The sequence below is a fragment of the Chelmon rostratus genome, chromosome 19 (genome assembly GCF_017976325.1).
Source record: "Chelmon rostratus isolate fCheRos1 chromosome 19, fCheRos1.pri, whole genome shotgun sequence".
In the NCBI taxonomy this organism is placed as follows: domain Eukaryota; kingdom Metazoa; phylum Chordata; class Actinopteri; order Chaetodontiformes; family Chaetodontidae; genus Chelmon; species Chelmon rostratus.
In genome coordinates this window covers 19,874,286-19,890,062 of record NC_055676.1, presented here as the reverse complement: position 1 = coordinate 19,890,062, position 15,777 = coordinate 19,874,286, and the positions used below count along the sequence as shown (strand labels likewise).

The following is a 15,777-nucleotide window of genomic DNA, read 5'->3' as shown; positions in this document are numbered from 1 at the left end:
GAGAACAGATAACTTTACTCAGCTTCCCTACCATGAGTTTGCATCCGTTGCATTCGTCTGAGAGCAGCAGAAATAGTACTTTGGGTCACTGCGGCTGATTCTAAAGGGAACTTGCTAAACTTATTGGATTTATGGCCTGAGGCTTGATGTCATGTCCGCTTGCTCGCTCTGGCTTCAGATGAAGCGTCTTCAGATGTCAGCGTGGAAACAGATGAGTTTGATATTTATATAGACAAATATTTCCTCACACATACCTGCTTACATGTGCTAAAATGTTGCATATAAGTGATCCATGTTGAATTAAATGCAGTGATGGCGACTGACTGAAGTTACTCTTTCACATCTTTCTATCCATACTGATGTTGATGGTGATTGATGTTTTTGTAATGCTGCAAGTCTTTTCTTGCTCTATTACTGTATTTTCTCTATATTGCTTGTGTGCATAGACGCAAGGAACATGCATAGGTGCATAGCCCTGATACTTTTGCTGTTGGGACAATCCAAGTTTTGCTTACCTAACTCATTTTATATATAAAACCCTATTCAGCTAGTTACTTAACTTGCAAACTGTGTGAATGGAGAAAAATACCTTACTGTACCGTTACTCTACTAGACACTAGCTGTGGTTGCATGGACAATATTTATTCTAATCATACTGATCAGAGATGCCAGCTTACTGTAGGTGTTTACATGGACACTATATAGAGTGTGAAGCGTGTAGTTATTTAGACAAAATCACCGCTTTTATATGTGCTTTATGAGCAATAGCTCTGTACCAACCATGTAGCATCACTTGGGTGAAACGTGGTCCTCCAACAACAGGCCGACTGATTATAAAAGCTGATTTTTTATTGTTGTAGTACTTCCTCCATGGGATTTACACCAAACTTATGTATAATTCTTTGTGTTTAGTAAACTTATTTATTTATTTATTTATTTGAGAGGGACAGTACACATTAATGAACATCAGTATGTGAGTCGGAGTTAGCAAGCCTGCTAATTTACATCCGTAGTCCCTTGGCAGGTAATAGACAGGCAGACACATAGGAGGTAGACGAGAAAAGAAAAGAAGGAATATAATAATAACAGTACACAAGGAGTTCACATTAAAATACCCATTCATACATAGACATAAAGTGCAGTGTGAATTCCATCAAGTGCCAGGTGTAAAGTGCCAGTTGTTAAAGTGCAAGTGCATGGATAGTTAAATAGATCCACATGTGGGGGCCCACACCTGCCACTTAGAGTGGACCAAGACATCGGATACTTAGCAGCAGATGAAAAGTCCCATTCACAAATTAAGTACACAAAGATAATACATCACAGTACAGTTAAGTGGAGTGCATGCCTACATACGTATATGTAGGCATGCACTGCACAACAACAGTAACAACAACAAAGACAGTGGAAAGTATGGCGGACAGTCACAGAGCATGGTACATACGTATATGTATCGCAATCTGTGAGAGGTCTGCCTAGCCATAATAACAGTGTTGGTTTGTGTTGAGCCAGTTTTTTTGAGGTGGGCCTTAAAGGTGCTGAAGGTAGGGCATTCTCTTATTGTACATGGTATGTTGTTCCAGATGTTACTGCCCTTTACCGACATAACAGATTGTCCAAAAGTCGTGTGTCTGTAAGGTACTTCACAATCTCCCCTGGAATTGGCTCTGGTGGTTCTGCCACTGCTAACTTTAAGTTTTATATATTCTTTTAACGGAGGAGGTGCAAGTCTATTGAGTGATTGTAAATAATGCAGGCATACTTAAAAACTTTTAAGATTTTAAAACGCAAGAGGTTGTACTTCTCAAGGATATGGCAGTGGTCTTACAGTGGTGTTGTTATATTATATATTAGCAGTGTTTCTGTCCTGCCAAGAAACTCATCACCTAATGCTATCCCCATAAACATGCCCACAAAGAATATATTTATTCCAACCAGAGAGAATGCAGCTACTGACAAAACTATGCGCATTCTAAGCAAAAAAACTCCTCTCCTTAAAACCTGCACATGCTGCGAACAGAAGGTGCTTACCGATGAGAAAGTGATATGGCGTTGCAATGCGGTGAGTCACTGTTGTGTGCTGAGGCTTAGCCTTTTTGCTCACTGTACTTTTGCAGAATTAACTATAATATGTCACAGCCTGGTGTTGCATTTCCTTTATGTAAGCACTGTAAGGTTAGCTGTTATTGACTGTTGGAGCTGGATTGGGAGAGAGAGAGAAGCTGAATGAGTGATGCAGTGGGACAACACATCATTATCAAGATGTGAAGAATGGTTCACTTACTACGTTTTTCTTTTTTGTTTTTTTTCACAGACTTATTCAAAGTTCAAACTGGATTTAAAGGGGCCGCTCTATTATTGATACTTTGTGAATCGCATTCATGGCTCAAGGCAGTTACATCTTAAGAAATCTGCCAGGTAACTATTACTTTCCAAAGTAACGTTCAACGTGTGCAATTTAAATGCTGTTGTACCTGTTTCATGAATTACATTTTTTGCTGTGTCAAGTATTTTATAAATGAATAAGATTTCTCTTTTTTTGCAAGCTCATTGGCTGAAATACTTGGAAGATGTCTGTGGTTGAGAAAACCTGCCAAGTGTATGGTCAGGCATTTAGAGGGAAAGTTGCAGAGTAATTATAGAGTAGCTTCGGTCTGTGAAGAGAGACATGCCATTTGGAGAGAAGTGTCTACTGAAAACATAGTGTCTACACGATTGGTAAATTCTCCTCCGTCCCTCCTCTTCTTGTGAGACTCTGAGTCTCAGAGAGTTTATAGTCAAAAACATTTCGAGGTAATAGAAGGAAGGCTGTAGACTCGAATAGGAACTGTCGCCGATGATATTGAGGTAAGGAAAGAAAAAAAGAAACTGTGAGGGCAGAAGCTAGACAGCAGTTCAGTATTCAGTGGCACAGTTTATTGTTGTGAATTCAATGTCTAGTTTTATAGTTAGTTTTAAACTTGAATGTAGCAGTGAACAAAACATGCATGGGTAATATTTTTTTTATCATGTGCAATCAGAGGTATTTGGAGCCATTCCCACATTGTGTGTGTTTGTGATTTCCCACTTTCCAGCCCAATGATTGGACTCTTTTCTATGCTGCAAGAGTAATGAACTATGGCTATTTGGTCTAACAGGTCAAAGCACTGAAGACTGCATTCATAACTATTTGGGGATTAACAGTTATCAGCCAGACGAGGACTACCGCAAGTGTCTGGACCGTTTTCAACACGGCACCACCATTAAGCGGCTAAGCCTTAAGAGGAGGCCCAGAGTGGCCATAAATAATGGGGAAAAAACACAGAGTGGCATTTCATCCAGCCATTCTGCAGAATCCTTGTCATCATCTAGCAGTGATGACACAAGACTGCTTGGCATGTCTTCTACAACCAGAGGTCGACCTCCGCTTCCTCCACCACACGGTTCATCATTGGAAAGCAAACCCTCCAGGAATGAGGGACCAGCAATGTCTCACATGCTTAATGAGTCGAAGCCACAGCCTGCTGCAAGAACTCTTACTTTACAAAGACAAATCCCCGTGGTGGAAAAGACCATTGGGGAGACCCACAAACACTTGGATCAGGAGGTGACGAACCAGCCTCCACCACAGCCCCAACCCCGTCGACGACTGGCCAGCTTTGGAGGGGTGAGCTCCCCTGGGTCACTGTCCCCCTTCACTGGCCTTAGTGCATATAATCAGAACAACAACGGGAACAAGCCTACTGGCACAGGAGGCGATATGCATGTCCACCTTAGCTCGTCCCTGGGCAGTAGAGGCAGCACAGGATGCCTTAGGCTAAGTCCACAGACCTCTGGTAGAACCACCCTGGTTACAAGTCTTGGCCCCATGCACCTGCAACATGTCCGTGACCAGATGGTAGTAGCTCTGCAGAGGCTGAAGGAGCTTGAGGAGCAGGTGAAAATCATCCCTATCCTCCAGGTAAAAATCTCAGTCCTTCAGGAGGAAAAGAGGCAACTGGTGTCTCAGCTCAAGAACCAGAGTGACAATGAGGACACAAATGATGTGATCTGGAAGAGAGCATGTAGCATTGAAAGGTCTGACATTGGGAACAGGGTGAATACCGAGGAAGGACTTGAGGACATAGTGAGAAGTGGCTGCACCGACCTTAGGGAGTTCAGGAAACTGACTGAAGAGATGCAGGCATCGGAAAGAGCCATCAAGGGTGGACATCTGCAAGCATGGCATGGAAAAGGCCATAGCCCTCTGCATGGCAAGGCTATCAAGTCAGTTGCAGTTGGAACTGATAAAGATATAGCTATCACCTTGTCTAAACCCCTGAAAGAAAGCAAATATGTAAATACAGATCAAGTAGAGATGAGGTCCATTGCAACAGAAGTCTCTGAAGTTAATCTTGGACTTTACACAGAACGGGAAGCAGAGCTTGATGCCCAACAGCAAATAATTGGTGCCTTGAAGGAGAGAATTTGTCACTTAGAAGCAGAGTTGAAAGAATCAGCTCTCCAGACAGAGATGAGCCGTCTGAAACTGGAGCTTCAGGCTGCAGGAGCTAGGAACCGAGCTGATAAAACCTCCTTAGCTAAGCCATCCACTGTGAGCACAGGCGTCGAGGCGAGACCTCACACCACAAGCCAGGGTGTGGGTAATCACACAGAGCTCCAAGATGCCAGCACAGGGGAGGCGACAGAGATGAAGACTGTGGGAGTATCTTGTTGTAGTCCTGAGCTGAAGGATGTTTGCACAGGACCAGATGTACCCATGAGCCACTGGGAGGTCAGGGAGCGAGTGGAGACCATGGAAAAGGGTGTGGGGATCCACATTTTTACCAACACACAAGGAGTTGGAATGGAGGTAAAGTTATGTGATGCAGAAACTAACACAGAGGTGCCAGTAGAGAATCTGGGCTCTAAGAAAGGAAAGATAAAGTACAATTCTGTGGCTTGTGGGGACTGTTCTGTTGATGTGATCATCTATGATGCAAAGGAAGTGGTTTCTCAAGGTATTGCCACCGATCAAGTCAGAGGAGTGGATCTGGGAATCATGGCATCACCCAAGACAGCTTCTCAGCGTACCAACACTGTATCCAGTTCAGTGTCCCGCTTTACCAACACCAGAAATACCTTCAACGCGGACTCCAGCACTAATACTGTCCTAAGTACCAAAGACAAGCACACCAACACCATTCAGACTGTTACTCGGACAGTGTCAGTAGGCAACAGTGTCAAAGATATGAAATGTTCCCCAGAGACCTGCACAATTGGTGTAGGAACTGCAAATCCCCTTGGAAGTCCCTTAAAACAAACACCAGGGACAGTCACCAAGGTAACCAGAGACACTGGTGTTGGATTCACAAACATTAATGACAATTTCCTGGTTGGAATGAAAACCCGAAATATGGCCTCTGGACCATCCCATATACCTGACCCCATCAAGACGAGAAGCATCGGTGTAGGAGAGGGGAGGATACGGGATTTGTCAGTTTCATCCAGTAAGCCGGGCCACATGTCCCAGCAGTCTTCACAGTCCCAGTGGGACCCCGAGCTGAACCATTACATAGAGAAGATGCACAGGCTCCTCAAGGAGCATGGGGACCTGCTCACAGAGGACTGCACTCACCAGAGAGATACGTTTGTCCAGCAGCATGGTGTGCGAGGGAGTGCCAGCTGCAAGCTGCCCTGCAATTACCAAGCTGCAGCACAAGGAGTCCATCCTGTAGATTCTCAGCCACCAGGTAACACCGCAGGGTGTCATGGAAACAGAAAAATCTTTTCTTGTCGAGTGCAGATGAGTGATGGTGCTCAAATACCAGATGACACAATATTCAGATTCTTAGTAGCTCTTCGTTGCTTGCAGCCATCATAGGGTCTTATAGTAGTTTTAGATAACACACATTCACTGTAGCCAACAACAGGACGCACAGGACTTTGCTCAAGGTGTTATTCGACTTTTCTTTACTTGGTCAAAACATTTTCTTGGCTCGAGACATATTATTCTTCTCTCATCCTTCGCACATCACAGCAACTCAAATACCCGCCACCTGCACCTATTACTTAAACTCCTCCACACATACAGTACATCCTGTTGTTGTGCAGATAGACTGTTATTAACATTCTCAGAACACTTGCACACAGGAAGAGGTTTCAACCCCCTTCCAGACTATACCAACAAGGTTTCCAACAACACTGTATTATCATGGTGGATATATAAGACACATAAGCATTTCTGCATTGTGCCTCCAGTTGTCAGAAACTCTAAACTGTAATGCTGGATTATTATTATTATAACTTTGTAGTGTGCACTATGAATATCTGTAATGTCATGCTGGAACTATTGCAAAATATCACCAATATCCTCTTTCTTTGTCACAGTCAGCAGAGAGTTTCAGCCCCCATCTCAACTTTCAGTTGATTCTTCTAAGTGTGACAAAGCAAACCAAGGAATCTGCCAACAGGGTGGCAGTGATTCAGAGGTCAAAAGAATGATACAGATGTTAGAACAACAGGCATCCTCAGCTCTGCAAGGTAAACATGCATGTGGTGTGTGTGTATGTCTGTGTGCTAGAAAGTTCATCATCCTGTGAAGTATAATGCACATTAGCTGGGTAAGAGTACTGTCTGTGCAAAAGTAGTGAAGTTTAAAAATATTTTGTTTCCAGACCACTCCCGAGGCCCAGTTTAAACTTGTGTTTAGAGGAAGTGGCTGCCTTTGGCCTGGCAAGTTTTTCTTTCTGAGGGATACACTTGCAATGTTTGGAATGATATCTGGTTTTGGAGGCGTCTCGTACCACATACCAGTTTGTGGCTGAGGGTCTAAAATTGAATGGCTTCGTAGGAGAAGCTTGTGTCAAAGGAACTTTCTCTTCTCAAATGAGGCCTTCGGATTTGTAAGAATATATAAGGCCTCGTGAATCTTTCCTCACTAAGTCCTACACAGATAGTGGGTTTGTGTCTTTTTGTTCCACTGCAGATGACACAAATGCTAAATGAAGTGAGTGTGTTGCATTGTGGTGTTTTAGACAGGTCAACTCATGCCAGTGTGCTGCGATCTGTAATGAAGAAACAGAATGGTGACCAAGGCTGTAGCAGCAACAGGAAGAGCATGAAGTTCATGAGGGTGACCACGGGGTAATCGCCTAATTTCTAAGCCTCTTGGATCTGTTATCGTCACACGTCTTCAGTATTAACTCTTGTGTTTTGTCCTTAGATTGGACCCCTTGTCATCGTACGAGCTCTCTGCAGCTGAGAAGGTGAGCTCTGAGGAGGGAGAAAGAAGAGGAAGCAAAAAACTAAAGGAAACTGCTCAAGATGGAACACAAGCAAGAAGGTTCAAAGGTGGCTCCAACAAGGCGTCGAAAGGGTCTGCAAAATCACATACACAACAGAGGTAATGTGCAGGAGTTCAGATGGTTTTAAAGCCATAAAATCTCAGTTGAAGATAGCTGCTTTAAAAGGCCTCAACTATCAATTTTGATATTTTACTATGTGCGTCTTTCTTTCGAGGTGTGAACTCGTAACCTGCAGCGTTTCATTTCTTTCAGGTGTAAGTTAAGTGAAAAGATGTTTTCTGCCTGTCAAGCCTTAAAGATGCAGCTGAGCGATGACACGGCTTTATCCAGCAGGGACTTGGTATGTTCTGTTTACTGCTGTATATTCAGTGTGAGAGCCATCCCAGTGTGTGTGGCTGTGTGTGTGTGTGTGTGTGTGTTTGTGCACATTTAATGGTATGCCACTGGATGGGTGTGGAGAGACGCTGGGCCAGGCTGCGTTCGAGTGTGTCATTTAAACGAAACGACTTTGGCACTGGATACAAAAAGCTCAGGAATGTGTCGGCTCTGTAATTTTCTGTCATTGTTTTTTTCCTGAACTTGAAAACAAGGATATTTGTGAGTGAAAGAGACTCCTTACTCTCACGGCTTTCTTGTTGTTGTTGTTGATGTGTTCCTTCATTCACATCCTTGTAATCAGTGTTGTGCATCTAATGGCACCCAGCATGCAGGATGGCGAAGGCTTCACCTGCCCTGCCCTCTGATTGGTTTACCCTGTAGTTCTTACCTTAACCAGTCTCGCTCCTCATGCCTAAAACTGACCAACCGAATCAACGAGTATTAGCCAATCAGGGTGGGTCATGACTTCGCCATCCTGCAAAAAAAAAAAAAAATTGGTATGCCAGTGAATAGTCAAAGGAATTTTATGACTGAATGAGAGCAGATTCCAAATGAAGAAATCGCATTTTTATGGAAATTGTGTCTGCTGGCTCTGAAACAGTAAACCTACAGTACTAGACTACATCAAAGGAGATCTGCAGCACATTTTAAAAAATGTAAAGAAATGAACATGAACTAGTTCATCTTAATCTATGTGAGCTAGCTAGTTCTTGTGAAGTGTGAACTTGCACAACACTGCCTGTAATTATAGATACTCCTGTGTATTCTGAAGTAGCAGTTGACATTGCTCTGCACACTCAGTTCGGGCAGCTTGCAGGGCGCTTACTGTGTGAAGATGATTTTAAAAACATTGATGTTTTTTTTCTATATATACTCACACTCTTGCAGCATGACTGTCTACAAACGCTCCAGCAAGAATGGTTCTCTGTGTCCAGCCACAAGTCAGCTGCTCTTGACACACTGGACGACTACCTGTCCACGTTTAGGGCGATTTCACCCTCAGTCTTGCAACATATAGCTAATATGGCCGACGGCAACGGAAACACGGCTCTGCACTACAGCGTGTCGCACTCCAACTTTGGCGTTGTGAAGAAGCTGCTTGATGCAGGTACAGTGATGCTCAACTAGAGGTCATCATTTATCTGACAACGTTCTGACGTTTTCATCTCTTCTGTCCGTCCTCGCTGTCAGGAAGCACTTGGTTGACTGATTTACAACCAGCTGAAAGAGCTGCTCTTACGGAATAATAAGTACAGCACACTTAAAAAGTGCATGTACTTCTTCTAGTTTGTGAGATAATCAAACTTTTATTGATCCTCATTTGTTTAGTACTGCTATTGCCTGTGTCTGTAGGGCAGGAGGTATAATTTGTCTAAACACAGTAATTCAACTTAGAAATGAAGATGTACTTTAAAAAATCCACTTTAAAAACCATAATGAACCGTTCCAACGTTTTCTCCAGCTGCGGACAGGTCTACAAGGGATCAGAAACTGATTCAGTGTCAGGCCATTCAGAGGCTTTACTGAATATAAATTGAACAGACAAACACTGAATAAGCGGAGAAGATAAAATACTCTCTCTTGTTTCTTATCTAAAAGCCTCGAGCCTTCCAAAAGAGATCGGACCCATCTCTGTCTGGTCATATTATCAGCCAAAACGTTAACAGTCCTCTGTGTCATTGACATTTATTTACATTATGCTTCCAGTGTTCCTGATGGAAAAAGCATGACTAAAACCTTTCATAACGTGGCTCGAAATTAAGTGAAATATCACCTGGAACTAAAAGGCAAGATTAACCTCATCTGCAAAATCCTCATACATAGAAAAAAATGTATGAATGGATAACCTTTGCCATTTTTGTACAGGTACTTCTTAACAATATGAAATCTGTTGCAGTCAGCACGTTTGCATGTTTCACTGATAAATAAATGAAGATATAAACCTCTTTCCTCAATACATCTTTCTGCTTCTCTGTGTTTTGTTATTTCTACCTGACCACCGTCGCCACAGAGGTGTGTAACGTGAATCAGCAGAACAAGGCCGGCTACACGCCCATCATGCTGGCCGCACTCGCCGCTGTGGAAAGTCCAGAGGACATGAGGGTTGTGGAGCAGCTCTTCGCAAAAGGAGACGTCAATGCAAAGGCTAGCCAGGTCAGTCTGGTCTCAGGTGATGGTAGTGGACGTGATGTTTCTGTTTCTCTACATTATGTGCGTATGTAGTTATGGGCATAAAAAATGTTATAAATTAAAAACTGCTTGCTGTTGATCCTTTTTTGGGGGGCGCTTTGTTAGCTTGGCTCTTCAGTTGAAATCTGATGGGTGGATGCCCGACAAGGTTTTGCGTCTCTATGCATTTCCGTGATTATCCGTGGTTACACTGGAGAAGCGATTTGATTCCAATCATGGGTATTACACACAGGACTGAAGTTGGACTCATTCATGAACCTCGAATCCCAGAAAAATAATAGAACTACAGGAAATGGTGTTTTTATGTACTGCATGTATTTTTGGTATGACACTCAATTTTATAGGTCTCCTAATAATTTCCCCTGAATTTTTCCTGGAAAGAACTATGTAATTTCCTACTACTTATAAGAAAAAGATTTACAGAGAAATTTCCTTAGAACGACCTTCTCTGTTTCAAGTTTATATTCACTCATTTTCCGTTTATTACTGGAAACTTTGCAGCAGACAGGAGTTTAAAAAAAATGGACAGAAAAACCCTTTTCAACTCTGACAGGGAAGGAAGGTAAGGAGATAAATCAGACAAGCCTGCAAGCCAAAAGGCAGGGACAAACTAACACAATCCTCAAGGAGGAGATCAGAAAGAGGAGTAAGAGCAGCAAAAGAAGAGGCTAACTAATATAACTAGTCTTCATGTATGTGATTTGTGTGCTTGCCTGTTAAAAAATACATTATTTTTTGTATATTGGGCTGACCTGTACAGACAATTAATTGGAATAGCCTGCATAAATCTAACTAAAATTGATCAATATTTTACCTATAATTAGTACCAAGTTTCTGAGTTCTTTCCAGGAGAATTATGCGCAAATTACAGAGCTGTACACTTCAAACATCAGAGAGTGGATGTACCGTATGTGCATCTTCAAGGTGTGAAGAATGAGGACAGCGTGATCTGCCCGAGTCCACTGACGAGCGATAATTCTGTATTTGAAATGTCAGAGATGCTTGGACTCCTCATCATTAACCCTGTTTCCTGTGTTGGACCCCTCGCCGGCCCAGGCCGGTCAGACAGCCCTTATGCTGGCTGTGAGCCACGGCCGGATGGACATGGTGCAGGCGCTCCTGGCGCAGGGGGTGGAGGTCAATCTACAGGACGACGAGGGCTCCACGGCGCTGATGTGCGCGAGCGAGCACGGCCACGCCGACATCGTGAGACTCCTGCTGGCACAGCCGGAGTGCGATGCCACCCTGACTGACAGTGTATGTGAGTCACTGCTTCTGTGAGCCTGGTGGCTTCAAGCTGAGACGCTGAAGCAACTTTGTCTCACACATGGTGTTTCAACAGCACGATTTCCATCAAGTCTGTCAGACACACAAAGGGGTAGAAGTTGTCGCAAAACCCCTCATAATGTGTATGAGTGTGTGTGTGTGTGTTTGCAGGATGAAAGCACTGCCCTGTCCATCGCGCTGGAGGCGGGACATAACGACATTGCAGTGCTCCTTTATGCACATGCCAACTTCTCCAAAGGACAGACGGGGGTGTGTGAGCCACACGTTTCACACTAACTCTTAAAATAAGCACATATGCGGCCAACTTTTTTATTGTGTGTGTTTATGTGTCTTAGCAGGCGGCTGCTCGTCACGTTGGCAAGTCTCTCTCCTCCTCTGGTGGCAGAAATATCCTGGAGTGAGGTGATGCCCCAAAGCCTGAAGGGATGCTTCACGAATATTATCTGTGAGGTCATGCAGTATCAGAGCCCCCATAACAAAGGGATTGTTCTCACCGGTTGAGAGAACGCTCTTTACTTTCCAGTGACGATGATGCATTCCAGTGTCACATGTGCATATCATTGCACAGTGTGTGTTATATAGCAGGTAATATATGCATGGAAGAGTATATTACTATCGTATGTATCCTGCAGTCATCTATTATGGACTGTACTATCATTGCAAAGTTTCGTGATCTACTATCTTTAATTCTCTTTGTTTGTACATTATATTTATAGCAGCAATATTTTATAATTGCAAAAGAAGGACAAGATACAAAAAAGGCCAATATCGCATCAAAAGGCAAATATGTAAATTAATAAAAAATAGATCCCAAATAGCTAAAAATTCTTAAACTCTTAAAACTAGGTGAACTTTGTACATCCATATTTTTATTGTAATGTGAAAAAAAGATTTATTTGTATTTACAAGTTGATTCAGCATCTGTTCTGCCTTACTAGAAGAATCATGATGGTTTATGTTGTCGTCAAAGCTTCATGCAATTCCCTGCAGCTGCAGCACCTCTGTGTCTAAGATTCACGGGAGATGATGTTGTGGATGATGTGCTGTAAAGGAATATTTCAACACTTCTGGGAAATACACGTCTTTGCTTTCTTGCTGAGAGTTAAACCTCGTAATGGTTCATCAAACAAATTAGACATAATGAGTTAATTAGCTTTAGAGGTGGTGGCCAGCAGGTTTCGTTTTTACCTCTGGTGAGAGCCTGGCTAACCGTTTCCCACTGTTTTCAGTCTTTATGCTAAGCTAAGCTAACCGGCTGCTGGATGTAGCGTAATGTTTAAAGAACAGATTCAATCAACCTCGAAGCAAGAAAGCAAAAAAGCTCATTTTAGTTTGCAAAGTGTCAAACTACTCCTTTAAGTGGTGTTTTGTCTTCTGTGAATAAAGTGGCTTCTCATCGTTAAACTGCACTGCCGTCCTGTCGTCATAGATATTAACCGTTAAACAGTCCTTTCAGTTGGATTTGAATCAGTAAACTTTAAATTAGTGCACATTTTATATGAGTCACATTTGTTAGATCCATTACATGAAGGGAAATACATTAAACTTGTGAAAACACAAGCTCACTACCTCACATTTGTTTCCTGATCAAATTAAGCAAAAACCCTTCCATAAAAAGGGTCCACAGAGACGCAGATAAAAGCTTTTTGTTCAGCCGGTCGGAACGTCTGTCTGCTGTGGCCTCATTGGGTCATCAGCATTTCCTTCTCCCATTATCAGTCTGCCTGACACCAGTTTGATTCTTCTGTTCACGCCCAGCTCTCTACTCTCTAACAGAGACCCCTCACCTCCCTCGCTGCTCTGTTCCTTCCACCTACCTGGTATTGTCCTCTGTGTCCATGCTGCCCACACATCTTTTACCATTATGTTTTTTCAGTTAGCTCTCACTGATTATTTCACAAGGACAGGCCAGCAAGATGCTTTGAATTTAAAACGTCTTTTCAGGAAACAAATATAAGCGGCTGGCTCATAGTTAGCTTGGCTTTTTGACCTGACGGTGCAAATCACAGCCCGGATGCCTGATGGGAGTTTGCAGGGTCACATCCACGCTTGCACCACTGCAAATTAAAATTGTATCTCAGCCTTGTATGAGCTATAATTAATTTATCAAACATTCAAAAATAACCTGCACCCTGGTACTGTTCAGGCTGTTTTCAACGGCGGACCGAGCGAGAGGAAGAGGAGGCTGGGGGGTGGTGTTGGCATTTAATGTGGGATAATAATTGAATTCTGCATCAGCCTTGCAAACTGAAACTATCACTAAATTTTACATAAAAACACTGAGAGATAATGAATATGTGATCAGTCATAAGTTATAAGTCATAAAATAAGATGCAGCCCAATTTCTGAAGTGCAGACTGTTAATTTTCTGTTTTTTGCAAAAAAAAAAAAAAAAAAATCAATAATGAAGATATTTTTGACATTAGTGAAACATCTGCAGGGACACAGCGGGTCGTTTGTCTGTCCCTGTGCTTTTGTTCTCCATGTCTACCAGATGATTTACATTTTGTCTCTTTGCAAAGGTTGTAAAAGACAGGGTAGATGTATAAAATGATGTTGTCATTCCTTACAGCTTGTCACTGTGTCCCATTACTGAGAGCTTGTGTGACGGCGAGCACTCTGAGTCATTTCCCAGCAACAGCAATAAAATACAATGATATACAAGGTCCACCATCACAATTTGCAGTTGCCATGGCAACAGTCAGCGGTTTTCAGCAAGTGGTTCTTGGGATCATAATACTGGAATGATATCTTTATTTCACCACAGCGTTAGCGAACACAGTCAGTGCTCACTGGCTTCCTGTTAGAGCAGAAACTCCACCGCTGTTTGTTTGGTGCTACAATAGATTTTCATTTGAGGCATCTTCAAGATCCAAGCGATCACGGCTCCATTCTGTATTTCGCTCTTTACAACAATAATAAATGTCACATGAAAGTGGCATGCGGGGGAAATCAGCAGTCACACTGTAACGCAGATGAGCCCCCCCCCCCACTTCACCGAGGCAAGAAATTCGATCAGCAGATAGTGCTGTTTCAGTGTGCACGCTGCTTCCGTTTGCAGTCCAGCATGTAGCATGTTCTTGACGTCTGCTGGCTAATGATTAATTAGCTTGCTAATGATTGATGATTTCAAGCCTGCAAGCAGTGCAGCCCATCTTTGTGTGTGTGTGTGTGTGTGTGTGTTCGGGGTTGAACAGTTGTCGACGTCCTCTACTCCACAGTGTGTGCCTCTTTAATGCTAAATACAAGACACAATGCATCACCCTATCACATCCCATTACACTTTATAATGCATCTTTCATCCTGAAGTGCAATGCTAACTCACGTTTGCAGACTGGGCGGCTAATTAGCCTGTCAGCGGCAGCGCCTTAAACAGCACATAAACTTACATGGAAATGGTACTTCAGTCTGTTCAGATGCTACAACTGCTAACAACACACTGCTGCTTGTGGGCTTCAGTGCACGTTTGTCTTCTTTATCTCTCTGCTGGGGCTCAGCCTGCCAGCTGCTGTTCATCAAGGGAAAATGAGTATTTCTGATATTTCCCCAGACCCATTTTTTCTTCCTTTTGATTGTGAAAACAGTTATTACACATAAAAACACAACATTTAAGTTTTTATATATATGTATGTTTAAAGGGGATGACTGAGTGTGATTTCAGTTCTCCGGAGACAATAAAATAGAGAATGGTCAAGTAATAATATCTGTATCATGGTGACTGGAGCGAATGTCACCAATCAAATGTTTTTTTTATAACCACACGTCATAGAGCTGAAACTGCAAAAGACATCACATGTATTTTCTCTTCCAATAAATTCCAGTGTACTGTATTAACACTTGACTGATGATTTGCTTGATTGTTCAGTGTTTTGGCTTTTGGAAAAGACGTGCCAACATGGTGCGAGAGAGCGCTATCAGTGTGAGGTCTGGCTAAATCTGGAAGGCTTCAGAATGAACTCATGCAACTGTAGCCAGCTGTCCGTGATAGCATGCATTCCCATCACTTAAAGGCCCCGAAAACACTCTATTTTTTCCACGCAGCTTTGTTACTATGAGAGATGGACACACTGTTTGCAGCTTTGGTAATTTCCTGCAAGATTTCTGCTTTATGTTTTTGTCAGTGCCCCTCTCACTCCTTTGGAGTGGGCAGGGCTCAGCTGGAAAATGGTGATCGCTTATTTGTGTGCACCAATCAGGATTTAGTAGCATTTGACTCAGGATTTGTTGCTAATCAATCTCATAATAAGGAATAATAATTTAATAATTTACCAAGAACTTTTACTTTGGTTGTTACTTATTCAGACCTGAATGTAAAAGTTCAGAATATTCAATCCAGTCAGGACTACATTTAAAGTGTTTGCTAAGAGCATTTTATAATTATAAGTGTTCTTAAGGCCTTTAGTGTCGCTGCAGTAAGGCATAGGAAATACACTGTAAAAGTGAAGTATGACAAATGGCCTTGGCCAGCAGGGGATCGACTCGGCTGCGTGGCATGACAGCACTGCTGTAGGTCAACTCCTGCACAATGATTTCGCTCTGGTTCCACTGAATTACAGTCCCAGCCGCAGAAGTCCGCGCTGTACAAAAGGGCAGCGTTCTGTTATTATGAGTTTGACCTCAGTTGAAGAACATGCAACAGGATCTTTTCTTTCTGTCC

At 42.7% G+C, this 15,777-nt stretch overlaps 1 protein-coding gene across 2 annotated transcripts; it reads left to right on the top strand.

Moving 5' to 3' along the window:
• Window positions 1–206: 206 nt before the first annotated feature.
• On the top strand, window positions 207–12,510 carry LOC121623354 (KN motif and ankyrin repeat domain-containing protein 1-like). Of its 2 annotated transcripts, none has more exons than XR_006007821.1 (11): window positions 207–2,418; window positions 3,138–5,711; window positions 6,349–6,501; window positions 6,996–7,104; window positions 7,184–7,363; window positions 7,518–7,605; window positions 8,532–8,751; window positions 9,655–9,797; window positions 10,890–11,094; window positions 11,271–11,369; window positions 11,459–11,498. XR_006007821.1 is itself a non-coding variant. In XM_041960619.1 (11 exons), exons 1-11 carry the CDS (start codon window positions 2,382–2,384, stop codon window positions 11,519–11,521), a joined length of 3,867 nt encoding a protein of 1,288 aa, XP_041816553.1. In that variant the 5' UTR covers window positions 207–2,381; the 3' UTR covers window positions 11,522–12,510. The 2 variants fall into 2 exon arrangements, 1 of the variants encoding a protein (XP_041816553.1); XM_041960619.1 differs by having other exon boundaries at window positions 10,890–11,090; window positions 11,459–12,510.
• Window positions 12,511–15,777: the final 3,267 nt, after the last annotated feature.

Excerpts from the sequence above, each read along its gene's own strand:
- LOC121623354 (XM_041960619.1), top strand. The coding sequence starts at position 2,382 with ATGGCTCAAGGCAGTTACATCTTAAGAAATCTGCCAG. Across the intron at positions 5,712-6,348 it reads TGTAGATTCTCAGCCACCAG|TCAGCAGAGAGTTTCAGCCC; the intron begins GTAACACCGCAG and ends TCTTTGTCACAG. Across the intron at positions 8,752-9,654 it reads GAAGAAGCTGCTTGATGCAG|AGGTGTGTAACGTGAATCAG; the intron begins GTACAGTGATGC and ends CCGTCGCCACAG.